The 17,392-nt window shown below is 37.7% G+C and overlaps 1 protein-coding gene across 4 annotated transcripts in view; it reads left to right on the top strand.

Annotated features, from left to right (window-relative positions):
• Window positions 1-17,392, top strand: part of CXADR (CXADR Ig-like cell adhesion molecule) — a 56,101-nt gene that overhangs the window by 32,859 nt on the left and 5,850 nt on the right. For 3 of the 4 annotated variants that reach the window (XM_027077513.2, XM_027077511.2, XM_053221831.1), the window contains exons 4-7: window positions 1,821-1,976; window positions 3,345-3,467; window positions 3,993-4,131; window positions 5,643-8,031. In XM_027077513.2, the coding sequence (XP_026933314.1) occupies window positions 1,821-1,976; window positions 3,345-3,467; window positions 3,993-4,131; window positions 5,643-5,907 (683 nt within the window). In that variant the 3' untranslated portion in view covers window positions 5,908-8,031. Of the gene's footprint in view, window positions 1-1,820; window positions 1,977-3,344; window positions 3,468-3,992; window positions 4,132-5,642; window positions 8,032-17,392 lie in introns of those variants that run through there. The other variant, XM_053221830.1, reaches the window with a different exon arrangement.

Genomic DNA, 17,392 nt, shown 5'->3' with positions numbered 1-17,392 from the left:
CAGTAAGAGATGGCGTGGAGAAATAAAATCAAATTTAAGCATTATCAAGAAATATGTGAAGTGAGATCATGATTGACAACCTTAAAGATGCCCTCCAACAGTTCTGTTGGCCAATGTTGGAAAACCATTTGCCCATTTTTTATTGAGTTAAACATGCATTTACCATGTATGACCCAGAAATTACCAAGAAAAAAGAAAACATGTATCGATATTTATGTACTATTCAAGCAGCATTTGTAATAGCACAAAACTGTAAAATCCATTTACATTTTGATAGTAGTGAAAGAATAAATGCCCATTCAGGACTGAAAGAATAAAAATGAGCTCAGGCTAAAAAAGAAAAAAGCAGTCGTGCTACTTATCAGGCTGGGAAGACGGATGCTGATAAAAGCCAGCTGCAGAATTCATAGGGAACACAGTTTCCAAGGTTGTGGGGCAGGAGTAAACTGGAGACCACTGTGGCCTCCCCCGTGATGCCCCCACTTTGCACTACTCCTCTTTTCCTGGGGCACTCCGTTGCTAAATGGCCCTCATCTCCAGTTTAATCCCTGCTTCTCCTAATCCTCGCTCAGAAACATCATCTGATTTAGAACAGGTACACGCTTCTCTCAAACCGTCCTCAGAATCTTTCATAATCCCTCCTCTCTTGCCCAGTGACCTGTTATGGCTCCTTATAGTGCCTTCCTTATGGGTCACTCACCCTGATGGTGGCAGACTACACACCTCTCCTGTTCCGTTTAGCTGATTGAGTTTTAGCACTGGCCCTAAAACTGGAAACAGTGTTCATTAGAAGGTGAATGGATAAGCAAATTTATGTTATAGTCCATCAAAAGATAAAGCTCAGCATTGAAAAAGAATGAACTACTGATATATGCAACTGCATGGGTCAGTCTCAAAAGCCTTACGGTTAATAAAAGGAACAAGACAAAAGGTAAATGTGTATTATTCCATTTATATGACTCTATAAGAAGTGGAATGAATCTCTAGTATGATAGAAGTCTGATCAGTGGCTGCTTGGGGTGTGGCATGAGATCTCAACATGAGGGAACTTGCTTGGAAAAGGATTGGACCCGTTCTTAATGGTGGTGCTTATACATTCATTAAACCTGATCATCCCACAAGATTCAATTGTGTTGATTTTATTTTATGTACATTGTGCCATAATAAAAGTTCAACAGAAGAGTATGAAATCAAAGGTGTTAATCCAGTGTTTGGAGTGAGTTGAAAGTAATGGGTTTAGCAGCTGCTTAAACGGTTACCTAGAGAGACTTGGAATATAACGTCAGGTTTACCTTTTAATAACACTGCACTCTGGATAGTTTGGGGTTAATGTAAATGCAGTGTTAATTGGTCCTGGCTTTGGTAAACAGATGTATCCCTATTATCAGCATTGTTTATTATAAATCCGTCGATTGGTGAGGTAGCAGCACTGAGAGATATGATGTGGTGGATTCTGCCAGAGGGCTAACTACCTGTCACACAGTTCAGAAGAATAGGTAAGGAGTGGAGGGAGGCAGAAGCTTCCTTGAGTCTGAAGTGGGTACTGTTCGTACCACCGTCCTTTCTTTTTTCAGATGTGCCCTTTGGAAAGGGGGGTGCACAGAGCTACCACCCGGGATGCCTGAGCTCATTCTTGCCTACTGTGTTTTGGATAAAGCTGAGTAAACTGGTGTTGATAACCTATTACAGTCTTTCAGTCCCATCAACTCTGGACTCAGGACCACATGATTATGAGTCTGTGGTTATGCGACACGCTGTGTGTTTAATCCTTGTAAACATAAATTCTGTTCTCTTACATGAAGTTACATTTCTTTTCTCAGTTAAGCCTTCAGGTACAAGATGTTATGTTGATGGATCAGAAGAAATTGGAAGTGACTTTAAACTAAAATGTGAACCAAAAGAAGGTTCACTTCCATTACAATACCAATGGCAAAAATTGTCCAACTCACAGAAACTGCCCGCCTCATTGTTAGCAGGTACTGGTGATTTTGCAGTTGTACTATGTGCCTTTGATTTGTACTTAAGTCTGGTTAGGGGTGTGTGTGTATGTATACATATTTTCAAATTCCAAAATACCTTCCCTTTTCTGGATTCCATGAGAATTATTCAGTGTTTTATAATGACAACTTAGTGTCATATAATGTTAATGAAAATATTTTTATAGTGATTTCACTGCTTAGGATATTATAATATTTTGTTTCATACACACACACACACACACACACATTTATTTATTTTGAGAGAGAGAGAGAGAGAGAGAGAGAGAGAGAGAAAACGAGCCAGGGAAAGGGCAGAGAGGGAGACAGTGGGAGAGAGGGAGAGAATCCCAAGCAGGATCCACACTGTCAGTGCAGAGCCCTACATGGGGCTCGATCCCATGAACTGTGAGATCACGACCTGAACCAAAATCAAGAGTTGGATGCTTAACCAACTTGAACTCAGCACCCTGAGATCAAGAGTTGCATGCTCTGCCAGCTGAGTCCAGCAGATGCCCCAATATTTTTTATAATTGTTGTGGCTCTGCCTCAGCTGAGACCTTACCTGGCTAAGGCAGTTGTGGTTACTGTCACTGGTGATACAAATGAACTGGAGGGACAATTACAGTTGGTCCTTGAACAACACAGGTTTGAACTGTGCGGGTCCATTTGTATGTGGATTTTTTACAGTAGAATACTGTAAATGTATTTTCCTTATGATTTTCTTAGTAACATATTCTTTTTAGCTTTTGTAAGAATATGGTATATAATACACATAACCTAGAAAACATGTGTTAATTGACTGTTACTGTAAGGCTTCCAGAGTCAAGAGTAGGCTAATTATAGTTACATTTTGGAGGAGTCAAAGTTATACCCTGTTCTTCAACTGTGCAGTGGATCAGAATGCTTAACTCCCACCCCCTTGTCCAAGAGTCAACTGTGTTTGCATTCTGGAGACCTGCAGATGTCTCCCTGGCAATTTATTCTGTTTCCAGGTTTAGCTTGTCTCACTTTTTTTTAATTTTTATTTAAGAAAAAAAAATTTTTTAATGTTTATTTATTTTTGAGACAGAGAGCATGAACCGGGGAGGGTCAGAGAGAGAGGGAGACACAGAATCTGAAACAGGTTCCAAGCTCTGAGCTGTCAGCACAGAGTCCGACGTCGGGCTCGAACTCACGGACTGCGAGATCATGACCTGAGCTGAAGTCGGATGCTTAACCAACTGAGCCACCCAGGCGCCCCTCAGCTTGTCTCACTTTTACCTGGGTTGTCAAGCTTCATAAGGGCTTGCCTTTACTAAAAATTTAGCAATACAGTATTGTAAAAGTGGGTTTTGCCACACACACACACCCTTTTTTTCCTCCTAGAAATGACTTCACCTGTTATATCTGTAAAAAATGCCACCACTGAGTACTCTGGGACATACAGCTGTACGGTCACAAACAGAGTAGGCTCTGATCAGTGCCTGCTGCGCTTGGATGTCGTTCCTCGTAAGTACCTTCTTTCTGTCTGTTGTGATGATGTTTGTTTCCATGGGCTTTATACAGCTTCCTTTGGTTCAGTCAGCAAGTGTGTATTAACGGCAAGGGGATGCCAACTTTTAGCAAAGCACCCTGTGGCTCAGTGATTAGCTATTCTAAGTCATGGAAAGGAAAAAAAATACAATATTAATAAGATCTTCATTATTGTAATGACATTAAGAAGCTAAGAGTTGTCAAATCGACTCTCGGACCATGTTTCGCCATTATAAACACAAGCTATTTAGAATATTCTTATATGCCTGCCAAGATAGCTGTGAATATTAAAATCTTTTAGTTTTATAATTTTTATGCTTGAAATAGATTGTACATTTCAGAAAAAAGTTCTTTCAGTGGATTTTCCCACTGGACCAAAACTAATTAATTTGTCTCTTAAAGTATACTATGAACTCTGTCAGTGTGTATCCTTACCTTCAACATGACTAGATATAGGTTTTTGTTACTATTAATTATTTTCTTATTAACATCTTGTTCCAGCTTCAAACAGAGCTGGGACAATTGCAGGAGCTGTTGTAGGGATTTTGCTTGCTCTCGTGCTCATTGGCTTTATCGTCTTTTGCTGTCGTAAAAAGCGCAGAGAAGAAAAATATGAAAAGGAAGTTCATCATGATATCAGGTAATTAAGTGACATAAGACTTCAGTGATATAAACTAAATTGATTTGGTTTCCAAAGCATGAGTTCTCTTAACCATCTGAAGCATTTACCACTTTAAGAACTGGGTAAAAGCTGTAGCTCTTCCCCTCAATGCATTTGAGGGCTTTTACTTTCAATTTCGAGGGTGCAGAATCCACCAACCTCCATTGTACCCTGCCTTCTGCCCCAATATTGAATCCTATTGTAAGGGCCTCTGCAAAATACTTATCTCTAGACTGCCTACCTTCTCCCAGTAAGTGCAGGCATGAAATTTAAAAAAAAAAAAAAAAAAAAAATGAGGGGCGCCTGGGTGGCTCAGTCGGTTAAGCGTCCGACTTCGGCTCAGGTCATGATCTCGCGGTCCGTGAGTTTGAGTCCCACGTTGGGCTCTGTACTGACAGCTCAGAGCCTGGAACGTGCGTCAGATTCTGTGTCTCCCTCTCTCTGCTTGCCCTCTATCTCTCTCTGTCTCTCAAAAATAAATTTAAAAAAAAAAAAAAAAGCAGATAGTAAGGTTTGAAAAGAAAGACCTGATAGTATCAAGTGACATAGGTAGTTTATAGTACTGTTGATAATGTGATATTTTATTTTTTAACATTCTAAGCCAGTAGATCTTAACTAGAAGTGCATATTGTGTTATAGAACTTTTTTAAAAAATGATAACATGACCTAAATAACATCCAGGAAATAAATTGACATTTTGATAGGTCTAGCATGGGGTCTGGGCACTTGAATTCTTCTTTTTCTTTTTTTCTTTTTCTTCCTTTCCCCCCTCCCTCCCTGACTTCCTTCCTTTCTGTCTTTCTTTCTGTCTCTGCATCCACACCCAGCTTGATCCCACAACCATGAGATCATGACCTGAGCTGAAATCAAGAGTCTGATGCTTAACCAACTGAGCCACCCGGGTGCCCTTGGGCACTTGTATTTTTAAACTGCACCAGAGGTACTCATATATGTTCTTTGTCAGTGTTTGGTGTGAAAATTCTTATGCCTAAATGCTCAGCTTTTGCAAATTTAAATCTGCTAAATTTTCAGCTAAGGTCTTAGATAAGTAACTTTCATAACAAAAAGGTTTTTTTTTCTTTCTTTCCTTCTTTCCTTTTTTTTTTCGGTGGAAATACATCTGTGAGTGTTAGTGCTTTATCAACTACAATGTGTTGCCTGACTCTAACTAGACTATCTTAATCAGTGATAGTAGAGTATGAAGATATTTGAGGTTTGTTCCTTATAAGACAACATTATAGAAGCATACATTTTTGTAAAAATTACATTTTTGTGTGGAGATACACACTCTGTAAATGATAGATTTTGGACAAATACACAGTTCATGACATTGTACCTTACTGTGCTTGCTTTACTTGTGTCACACACAGTTTTATATACCTGATACTTAGAGGATCTTTTCTCACTCCTGTCCATTTTTCACAGCTTATATAACTGTAGGTTTTTAGAAACTTGTTCTTTGACCTTGTGTTGGGATCTTTGCTTTCTAGGGAAGACGTGCCTCCTCCAAAGAGCCGCACATCCACTGCCAGGAGCTACATCGGCAGCAATCACTCGTCCCTGGGATCCATGTCTCCTTCCAACATGGAAGGATATTCCAAGACTCAGTATAACCAAGTACCAAGTGAAGACTTTGAACGCACTCCTCAGAGTCCGACTCTCCCACCTGCCAAGGTAGCGGCCCCTAATCTAAGTAGGATGGGAGCGGTGCCTGTGATGATTCCAGCACAGAGCAAGGATGGGTCTATAGTATAGAGCCTCTGTGCTTTCATCCAGGCTTTCCATCTCTCTTTCCTTCTCTTCAGATAGGGAAGCCAGTTCCGTTTTAAATTCTGCTACCAGCCTCAAAATAGATCAAAAAGAAGTTAACTGGAAACTGAGAGTTATACTTTAAAAAGTTTTGTTTGGGGAAAAAAAAATAATAAAAGTTATGTTTGGTTATTGAAATAGTAAAGGCATTGAAGTCACTAAAGACATTCACCATCTGAAAAAAAATTTCCTTTAGGAGATTGATTTGATAAGATTTCTAAATATTAATACTTAAAATATAGCACTTTGAATATGAAATCATAGGTGAAGAAATTGGTGAACTTACATGCACTCTGAGTTGATACTTGAATCATCTGAAAGTGGTACTTACTTTTTTCTACCATTATTTTTAGATTGCTTTTCTCAATTTGTGATCAGATAGTTCCCTCCAAGTTGATAAAGAAACATTCATGGCAGAAATATTTATGATACATTTATGTTTGTTCTTTTTATAGCTTCTTAGAAAAGTCATTTAAATATGAGTTTGAAATCCTTCTAATAACATAGAAAACAGTACAGTATTCTAGAAATTGCTACTTTTACTTCAGAATCATTCATAAACCTTGTCTATGAAATGATTTAACTATTTAGTTGATAGACTGCTATAGGCAACAGGGATGCAGTAAGCTCTTTTATATGCTAAAATAACGGAGCATCTCTCTGATTTGTTTAGAAAATTTGCTGTCAGCTACATACAGCAATGACACTAGTTAGGGGTGCAATAGTGAGTATGGGTTTTGTTGAGGAGTAATCCGAAGGCCTTGAGGCCTATGATGGTCTTCAGAACAATGACCAGCCAGAAACAGGATGGAATATTTTGCAGTTCCAACTAAATACTAGCCCTGGACAAGATATTTTTCTAACAAAAATTATGGCTCATGTATTAACAGTTTGAAATTCCCTAATTATGGGTTCCAAATTTAAAAGCAGTTTTTACCTGGTTGGTTCAGTGTGGTTGTTTTTGGTGGGGGTGTGGGGGGGTGAGCTTTGTGGTTGGTATTGCATATTATGTGTTCTAGAAACATGTAATCCTAAATTTACCCACTTGAATTTAGTCCCCGGAGAATTTCTTTCTAGACTCAGAAGATGAAATAATTTTAAGCTAGTAAGTGTCCTCCATCAATTCTGTATTTCAGACTTGGGAGGGTGCATAGCTGCTCTTGTATGGCCAACATGTCTGTGTAGTTGCAGAAAATGAAGGTGAGCTTTGAAAAGAATGAGCCTTAGTTTTGTGAAAGTGATTTATTCTTAAGAAAATAAAAAGCAAGAAATGAAAGGAAAAGGAGTAAAAGGTATACTCTTAACTGCCAAATGTGTTAAATACTGTGGTAGTAGAAGAAAGTGAATTTCTTGTATTTCCCTTAAGATTGTGAGGGAGTGTGGATATAGTCAAATGAGCCAACAGTTTTCTTTTATAGTAAATAAGGTTTGCAATAAATATTTCACTAGCTCTAAAACCTTTTCCCTAGATTTTGGTAGGGAGTTGGTTTCTGTAGATCTCTTTGGGTGCTGTGGTGGTAAATGCTACATTATAAATTAATGTTGGTATGAATTTGAGATTAGGCAGAATACGGTGTATACTTTATAATTAATGGTGAACTTAAGCTGAATGTCTGTGTAATTGATTAGTGTATAGTTTTATATATTTGGAAGCATTTTTTTTAGGTAGGTTTTTAACCCTACATAATATTGCTTTTATACTTGTGTTAACATTTTCATCTGTGCCTTTGGGTAATTTAATTTTTATTATGAATTTCTGGTGCCTATGAGCTAGCTATCACCTGAAAGGTGCTTAGAGGTGAAGGTACTGTTCCTAAAAAACACATCACTGTGACACGTTTCTCTTTTCATACTTTGAATCTTGCCTCCTCTTCTCTATTCTTTTTGGGTGCAGCTTAACTGTGTTATTCATAAAGATTTTAAAACTTCAACACCCCCAACACTCTTTGTGTTTATGGTTTTATAACAGTAGCTATTTTTGAATGCCAGATGTCTGGCCTGTTTTATATGATAAAACTTATAAGATAGTATAAGAATAAATAACAGATCACAAAGTTCAATTAATAAAAATCTGGTCCTTCCTGTTACCAGTTTTCATACAGTGTCAGTCAGTCTAAGTAGGAATTACCATAATAGGTGGACATGTAAGACTTTCTAGTGTAGGATTTGGCTATAAGTCCATACCACCTACAACCTGAGAATGGAGCTTGTAAAAACATCAGTTGCGTGACCTGAAAATGAAAAGACTTGCCGGGTGTGATTAAATTTCAAGGACAGAATTCAGTTTGAGACTTAGTTCTCCAGCTGCTCTCATTGTAAATTTCAGTCTAATCCAAAAGTCGGATGGCACTGATAACTTCCCAGATAATTCTCAGTGATAATTCAGTTGAACTAGAGATCGGGTATTTGTTCTTTACTATTGGTAATCACCAAGCAGTTCAGCCAAAAACTGTAATTCGTGCGTTTCCATCAGAAAGCCAGTGTCCGTCAAGATGGGCACTGCATCTGTGAAGACAAACAGGTTGATTCTACTGTACCCTTGAAAGACCGGACACAATCTTTTTCAGTTTCATTTGAATCATTTGAAAAGAAACGAAAGTGTAGAGTATGAGTTCTGTGCTTTAAATATGTAGTTTACCGGTTTTCTTTTTCTTTTTGGCAATCTTAGCAGTATTCCCGTTAGAGAACCCCCACAATTTCTTACTGAAGACACTGACCAGTTATTCCAGGCGAATAACTTCCTTTAAATTTGGGCTATCTACCATGGAGTTGTTACAATGGAAACAGAGCCTGAGTATGTCTGGGGGGGTTAAATGAAGAAATGCAGTTAGATTACGGATATGAAGAAATAGTTGACTTTTGTTAAAAATAATTTTTAAGATTGAGTTCTGGAAGTTTGGAGCAAGTGAAGGGGCAAGTAAACGTGATTAAATATAAAAAGAACTTGCTGCATGAAGTTGGATATCAAATTCTATAATGTATGACTTCTTAAAATAACTGTTTTGTCTTTTTGTGTGCGTGTGGCATGTAAATTTGAAGTTCTATGAATGTTTAAAGTTTTTTTTTCTAATCTCTTCAATTTCCACAGTGTTTAGGGCTGTCAGATGCCTTATTCCAGTGTGAACAGAAAAAAAAAATTTATGTGGTTAATGCTTTGATGTAAGGAGTAGTTGTAGAAAATGTTGGCACAATTTTAACTTTTTAGTGGCTTGTGACATTATATATATATATATGTACATATATCTTTATAATAGCCATGTGTTTAGTAGTATAAATGTTCTGGGCAAGTTTTAATATTTCAAATGCCTTTGGACTTGGAATAGAGGCAACACATTCTGCAGTTGGATTTTTTATTCATTTGCCTGTTTTGACACTAAAAAAGGTCTATAACTGAGCACAAATTCTACAGTGTTACAGAAGTAGGGAAAAATAATAAATTTGTGAATTGTGGTTCTGTTTATCTTATAGATATCAGCAAATATTTTGCTTCATCTAATCTCATTAAAGTTACTAAAATTATTATTTAAAATTATTTAAAATCAAGTTTAAAAAATACCTTATTTTGTAATTTTAAAAGTGTGATGATGTCCGTTGGATTTGGCTTTGGTCACGAACACCAAAAGCTCCAATCAGAGAACTCTGTTTTCTGCTAATTTATTCAATGGGAAGTGTTAAGAGAACCACAATTTATTCACTTACTCTCATTCCTAACTGTGAACTTTTGTGATAAATACACCTGTACTACTGATAAAAAATATTTTGACACTTCACATATGCAAGTAGAGAATTGATAAGTGTCAGTTTCAAAAGTGATTTTGTATTTAAAGTTTCTGGCTTAAGTATCCAATGGTGCAGATTTTGAAATTTGTAAGAACAAAATTTGTTTTTAAAAAAACAAAAACTTGCTCTAGTTTTGTGACCTTGTGTACTTTTGAAATAAAATGAAGAAAGCAGTTTTCTGCCTCGTGTGGCTTCATTGTGCCTCTTGAGAAATGTCTACTTTATAAAACCTCAACAATGCTATTCCTCAGGGTTTCCTTTTCTCCTCCCCTCCTTGCATCCTTTATTGAACAGAATAAAGATCAGACTATCACACTTCATGAAAACATGTCAAACATACTTCTCTTTCCCCACTCTGTGCATTTACATGACAGCATATAGCACAATGTAATATTTGGGGTTGAAGCCTCCACAGAGTTTGTGATCAGTTCACAGTTTGGAGCATGAACTCAAATTTGAATACTCCAAGAGTAGCATTAAGTACATACACAGCTAGTTATGGTTCATTGATTCTAAACAGTGACTACAGGAAACAGAATGAAGACACTTAGGAATGTTTTGTTTAGTGCAGGGTTTTTCGATCTTCCCACTTGTAGCATTTGGACTGGATGATCCTTTGTTGGGAGGAACAGTCTGTGCGCTGTAGTATGTCGAGCAGCATCCCTGGCCTCTACGCACTAGACGCCAGTCGCATTCTTTCTTCTTTCCCGAGATGTGACAATCAAAAATGTCTCCAAACTTTGCCACATATCCACTGGGATGGGGGGCAAAATTGGTTTAGTTGAGAACCACTGGTTTATATTAATGTGAAATTGTCTGCTCCTAGATTAAAAGATTAAAAGATAAAGATAAAAAGATTATAAAATAGGCCTTGTAGTCAGACATAAACTTCTGCTCATTACTATATGCTTTACTTAGCTTCAGTTTCTCGCTGTTTCAAATGGGGATACAAATCCGTCACAGGGGATGCTGGATGGTTCTAAAGAGAGAACTGATAGAATAATGAAAATTCTTTGCATTTGTCCCTCATAGCTGGGATGCTGATAGGGATTCACAGATTTTCAAAGAATCAAGATTTCAATAAAATATACTAAGTGAAACTACTGAGTATAATTTAATGCCTTTAATCTAGTCCATGCTTTAATCTTTTTAAAAATTTTTTAATATTTTTATTTATTTTTGAGAGAAAGAGACCCAGAACAAGTGGGGGAGGGGCAGAGAGAGAGAGAGGGAGACACAGAATCTGAAGCAGACTCCAGTGCCTCTCTGAGCTGTCAGCACAGAGCCCGATACAGGGCTTGAACTCATGAACTGTGAGATCATGACCTGAGCCAAAGTTGGATGCTCAACCGACTGAGCCACCCAGGCACCCCTCATATTTTAATCTTAATTAGCCAGATCACATTTCTGGCTAATTAAGTACCAAATGGCAAAACTGATGAAATTCTTGAAATTTGAGATAAAATTGAATATAATTTTTTTTAAGTTTATTTATTTATTTTGAGAGAGAGAGAGAGAGTGCGTGTTGTGCACAAGCAGAGTAAAGGCAGGGCAGGTGAAGAGAGAATTCCAAGTAGGGTTTCACTCACGGCACGGAGCCCAACTCTGGACTCATGGACCGTGAGATTATGACCTGAGCCAGGATTAAGAGTTGGACGCTTTACTGACTGAGCCACCCACGCCCCTAAAGTAACTTGTTTTTAAGTAAAAACGGTCTACTTTTAAGTCTAAGGCATAATCAAATGTAATTTTCTAAATGCAGTAAAGGTAACAAAAGATGAAAAAGCCAGTGCTAGGAACTGAAGCTCAGTTTTTCTTGCCATTTCTGAAATCAAAATCAAATGTGAATGTGTTGTTGCTTAAATGATTTTTCTAGATTTGATAACCATGGTGGGGAAGGGGGTGGAGGGGGAAGCGCTGTTGCCCTGAAGTGTAACTGCAGGAAAAAAAATTTCTGGAGTTAATCAAAGGACCAAGAAATAAATTTCAGGACAAATCCGTGGTTAGTTTGCTTCTCATTTCACTGCTGAGCTGTGAAAATTCTAACTCTAATGGGGGAATGAGAAAGGTGGGAGAAGATGTAGGAAATTAGAGGTAAAAACCAATGTCAGTCCCCAGCAAAGTACCAGAAGCCATCATGATCTGGACTATCTTCCCCTAAGACCTTGTCCCTTAATCCACTAACTAAATCTTGGTGGATTGGTTGTCTTCAAATGTAAATATGGTCCAATTAAAAACCAGGTCATCTTAACCTAATGTAGAAGATCTTGCAAGGTCCATTCCATTTCCCTACGGTTTGTTACCTCCATAGCTGCAGATGCACCTTCACGCAGTAGACATGCTCAGTAGCTGAGGGGCCTTGGTTTTGGATCTTTGTGGGTATGCGATTTCTTCAACCAGAGAACAGCCCCTCGTTTACCTGTCCTGCTAGTGTCAATTGAGTCATTTTTCCTGATATGTACCCCTGTTCCTTACTTATAAATTGGGGGTGCATCTGAGCTCTCAACACTGCCAGCACAGGTCTTTGAGGGCACAAAGTCTTTTCCATTCCATTTGTTGAACATGCTTAATATGCCCTTTTACAAGTTTGAAGCTGATTTGCTCACCTCATCATGCTCAGTGCCTAACTCTGACTTGCATATTACTCAGTAAATGCTGAGTGAATTTTTAGAAAGGAAACTACATAAACACTAGGGGCAAGTTTGCATTGACTTGGTATATGTCCTATGTTCTGCAAGACAACTGCCCTGATCTCTTCCAAAAAGACTGTATCCGGAGAAAAAGTGTGAGTATGTGTGGTGAGAGGAAAAAGTGTGACATTGCTTAAAAAGTTAACTTGGACAAATACAGAATGGCGTGACCTGATTGAATAGGAGCAAACACTAAAACAAACCTAATTATTATAAAAACCTGGAGAAGTGGAGAAGCATTTTACAAGTAAACCTGTAAAACCTTCCTCAGATTCTGAATAGTCTGGAGTCAAGTTAGTGACTGTTTTCTCTCCAGGGTTATTTTGGTAATAAATGAAATTCCTTGCAGATGACTGGTTTCCAGGCAAGTCATTAATGGTAGTATGTTTTTTTCTCGGGCTTCACAAACTTCCAGAAATATTTGAGTACACCTTCAGAGAGGCCAAGAAACTTACATACTTAAATATCATTGCCTAATTGTGATATACTAATTTATCTTGGTTTCAGAATCCAGGGCAATCTACTTAGATGGCTGGAACACCATTTCTTAGAAGATTTTAATTTCAAACAAACATAGAATGTCAATTGTTTTCAAGTCTTTTTAAATGATTAGTTTTCTGAAATGACTAGTCACTTATAATTAATTTCTATGTATAATTGTATTAGTTTGTTAGGGCTGCCATAACAAAGTGCCACAAACTGGGTGGGTTAGACAAATTTATTGTCTCCCATCCTGGAGGCTAGAAGTATGAGATTTAGGTGTTGGCAAGATCGGTCCCTTCAGATTGCTGTCAGGGAGGATCTGCACAGGCCGCTTTCCTTGATCTGTAGGTGGCTGTTCCTCTATGGGTATCTGTTTCTGTGTCATAACTTTCCTTTTTTTATATAAGGATACCAGTCACGCTGAGTTAAGACCCACACTGATGACCTAATTTTAACAAACTAACTTCAAGGACCCTATTTCCAAATAGGGTCACATTCTGAGGTACTGGGGATTAGGACTACTACCTAGGAGTTTTGAGGCACACAGTTCAACCCATGTCAGTAATGATGACTGGAAATTATGATGAAGAACTAATAAAATAGTGAAAGTTGGTGTGGAACACATGCCCAGAGAGCTTCTTTGCTTACTTTTTAGCAGTGTAATAAAAATATCAGCACACAAGGGCACCTGGGTGGCTCAGTTGGTTAAGCATAGGACTTCGGCTTGGTTCATGATCTCACGGTTCATGGGTTCGAGACCCGTGTTGGGCTCTGTGCTGACAGCTCAGAGCCTGGAGCCTGCTTCTGATTCTGTGTCTACCTCTCTCTCTGCCTCCACCCTGCTCATACTCTGTCTTATGTTTCTCACAGATGAATAAAATGTTAAAAAAAATATCAGCACCTAAATAACTATGCCAACAGCTATTTCATGGTTGTCTGTCTCCCTCATTCCTAAACCAAGAGAGTATGTGTGATCTTGATTTCAAAACTGGAGTGACTACATATGCTGTTAACCTCATATCTGCTTGTCAACTGGAAAAGTAGTTGATGGAATGGTTATGATTTGTCTTTCCTTACGAATCTTGCTGACAAGATGAAACTTTTTCTGGAGAAATAGTTTTTAACCTCAGGAATATATGGAATATATGAAGAGGTGATGGACCACTGTAGAAAGAAAAAAAGAATCCACCTGATTATGGAAGCAAATAGATGGCCATTGCTCTACAGTCACCTCTATGATCTAGACAAAAGTTGATTAAAACTCTGCTTCTAGGTTAATTGTCTTAAAGCACTTAGGTTCATTTCTTTTGCTCAAAAGCTTTCCAGGACAACCTCTAACTTGAAGTTTATACTCTGGCCTGATTTTAGACTTTCACATCGGGCCCTCCAACTACCACACTTATTCTATGCTTACACTTGCATATACATGTTTTGTTTTTTTTTTAAATAAAGTTTTATACAGTTTCCAGTTTAGCAAATCTTTTCATATTATTCTATACATTTTTATCTTTTATGTATCTACCCACCTAAAACAACCGTATTTGTCTTAAAACTATATATTGTGTCATAGTGATATACCATAACTTTATTTAACCAGTCTCCAATTGAGGGCCATTTAAATTGGTCCCATCTTTCTAATATAATGAGTAAAAGTACAAGCAGTATATTTGTATATACATTATTTTGCATATGTATAACTAAATCCTTAAGGTAAATGTCCAGAAGAGGTGCTGAGTCAAGAATATTCTGATAGCTATTATTAACATACCTTCTTACAGCACTTTGTCTTGCAGTGGATGAGAGTGCTTAGCTTCCCCCAAATCCTCACCCATACTCTTACCCAACTTTTTGATCTTTCCCAATTTCTGAGAAGACAATTCTCTCTTTAAAATTGTATTTCTGTTTATTCACTTGAATATCTTTTCCCGTGTTTAAAAGCCCTTTGTACTTTTGAGAACAGTGCTCATATGCTTTGCTCAGTTTTCTTTTGTACTGATTTTGCTAATTTGGAGAAGCTCTTAAATATTAATAAAAATTAGTCCTTTGTGGTGTGAAATGAACTTTTTTTTTTTTTTTTGGCTAGGCTACCCTTTCTCTTTCACTCTGATTATGGTTTTAACCCTTTCCTGATCGTGTAATCCAAACCCTTCCCAAACCATCCTCCTGGTGCAATCTGCCTTCTCCCTTCTTGAAATTGTACCCTCAGAGGAAGCTGAAGGTCCCGTGTCTTTCCATGTTCGCATGGAAACTTAAGCAGATGTCAGACCTTTCAAAGATGGGACATCTTTACCCAGATTCAGTAACCTTGGTTGATGATCAAATTGCAGGAGCTCTGTGTTCACATCAAGCCATTGCTTCATGTACTCCCATCACAGTGTGTTTTTTCTGAATTTATCTTTGGTTTCTAGTTGCTGGTGTTTTGGCTCACAGCATTTTAATGGAATCAGCACAAACTAAAGTAATGAAGAAAATGAGTTCTCTTGCACTTGAAAAGAAGAGATGTGTATGTCACGTGTTAGGTCAGTTATCACACACTCTCCCAAATTGAATGTTGGCTACCCTCACTGTGCTCTTTTAATGTTACTAAGTAGGACTCTTTCCCTCTCACATAGTCCCAGAACTGTCAACAGCTAGAACCTTCGTAGGGAACAGTAGAATGAATGACCTTGCAATTCTAAGGAGAGTGGGATATAGAAGATACCAATGACTGGTTTGCAACCTGTTGGAAAATCACAGTCCTTTGACATTCAGCCTCCAGTAGTATTTTCATCTACTAACAAGAAGGGGACTTAACTATGTGTTCACAGGAACAACAGCACAAAGTAAAATTAAATAATCACATGTATTATCATCTCTGCTCTGCCAACTAAAAAATACTTTGTTCTACACCCAGGACAGAGTAAAGATACATTGTATAGTAGCCAACAGGGCTTTTATGAGCATGTTTATAAGTTTGATTTAAACCTTTTTGTAATTATGGGCAACAAATTTGTGATATAGTTAAGAAAATTGACATGGCAGTTTAAGTTTTGTAAAAAGACAAAAAACCTAAAATACCCATGGGCTACATTATCTAGTTCAATATCATTTCAGGAAAAAAATAAAGATCCAGAAAGGTTTTCATCTCCCCAGGCCACATAATGAGGAACAAACTCCAGGTCACCTGACTCCCGATCTAGTATTTTTCTAAGAACCTCCAGTTCTTGGCAGTCTGGGCCCCTTGAGAACCATTTGAAAGAAAGAAAATGGGAATTTGCAATGTGTGGCTGTCTCATCTCTCACTGCTCCCACCAACACCAGCCAGCAAGGCCAGTGGAAAAGAGCAGACTCTGGCCTAACCAGTGCTTTCTGTGCATAAATGTGGCCACTGATGCCCAGGGCACGCTGAGCATTGACAGCTGCACTCTTCTCCCAGATGGAGTGATGGTCCCATGGGGGTTATGACTGGCGTGCACGTTGTTTGGTACCATGCCCATGCATGCTTGTTATGTTGCTGATTACAAAATTTAAGTAAATTGTACATAGCAGCTATACTAGATGTGGCAAAGACAACATATGTAAGGAAATGATTCTGCTTCAAAATATGTTGGTTTCATTTGACTGTAAAAAACCTAGGCTTTAATGAGGATCAATATGGATGTAGGTTATGGGAAAAAGAAAACATAATTCTTAGCAGTAGACCCATATTCTAAGAAAAATTCTTAACTACATGATTTGGTGACAGAAAGTATATTGGTACATTTTAAGCATTTAAAATTTTTTAAGAGATATATCACTTTTAATGGTTTTCCACTTAAAACTTTTTCTTATTGGCACTCCTAATTGTGTCTGGGGAGAGGGATTTTACTGTAAACCTGCATGCCAAATGCCTGTCAGGTCCTGTATTTTAACTTTTTGTGTCTTCCTTCCCAGATTTCACAGTATCAAGCATCACAAATGGTATCTTCAAAATTATTTTCCAAAGGAACTTATTAGCTATCCATATCAGATTTTAAATATAGTCTGTCTTATCACTGGGAAACATGAAATAGATTTCACTTAGTAATAACTCAGATGACAAAACAATTTCACATTTTTCATGTTCCACTAATCTTAGAGTTTCAAAAATTTCATTTTTAATCAGTAAATTTTGTTTCACTTCTTTTAAAATTTTTAATGTTTATTTTTAAGAGAGAGAGAGAGCAAGAGCAGGGGAGAGGCAGAAAGAGAGAGGGAGACAGAATTCAGAGCAGGCTCAAGGCTCTGAGCTGTCAGCACAGAACCAAACGTGGGGCTCAAACTCACAAACTGCAAGATCGTGACCTGGGCTGAAGTCAGATTCTTAACCCACTGAGCCACCCAGATGCCCCTATTTCACTTCTTTAGAAGAAGTGTTTGGTGGATGATTTATAAGATGAAAACCCAGTTTTTTTCCTATTGAATTTAGTGAAATGGTTGATCACACTGGCTTATTAATTTAACTCAAAAATTTATCATCT

This window comes from Acinonyx jubatus, chromosome C2 (assembly GCF_027475565.1).
Source record: "Acinonyx jubatus isolate Ajub_Pintada_27869175 chromosome C2, VMU_Ajub_asm_v1.0, whole genome shotgun sequence".
Lineage (NCBI taxonomy): Eukaryota > Metazoa > Chordata > Mammalia > Carnivora > Felidae > Acinonyx > Acinonyx jubatus.
This window is presented reverse-complemented; position numbering and strand designations above follow the sequence as displayed.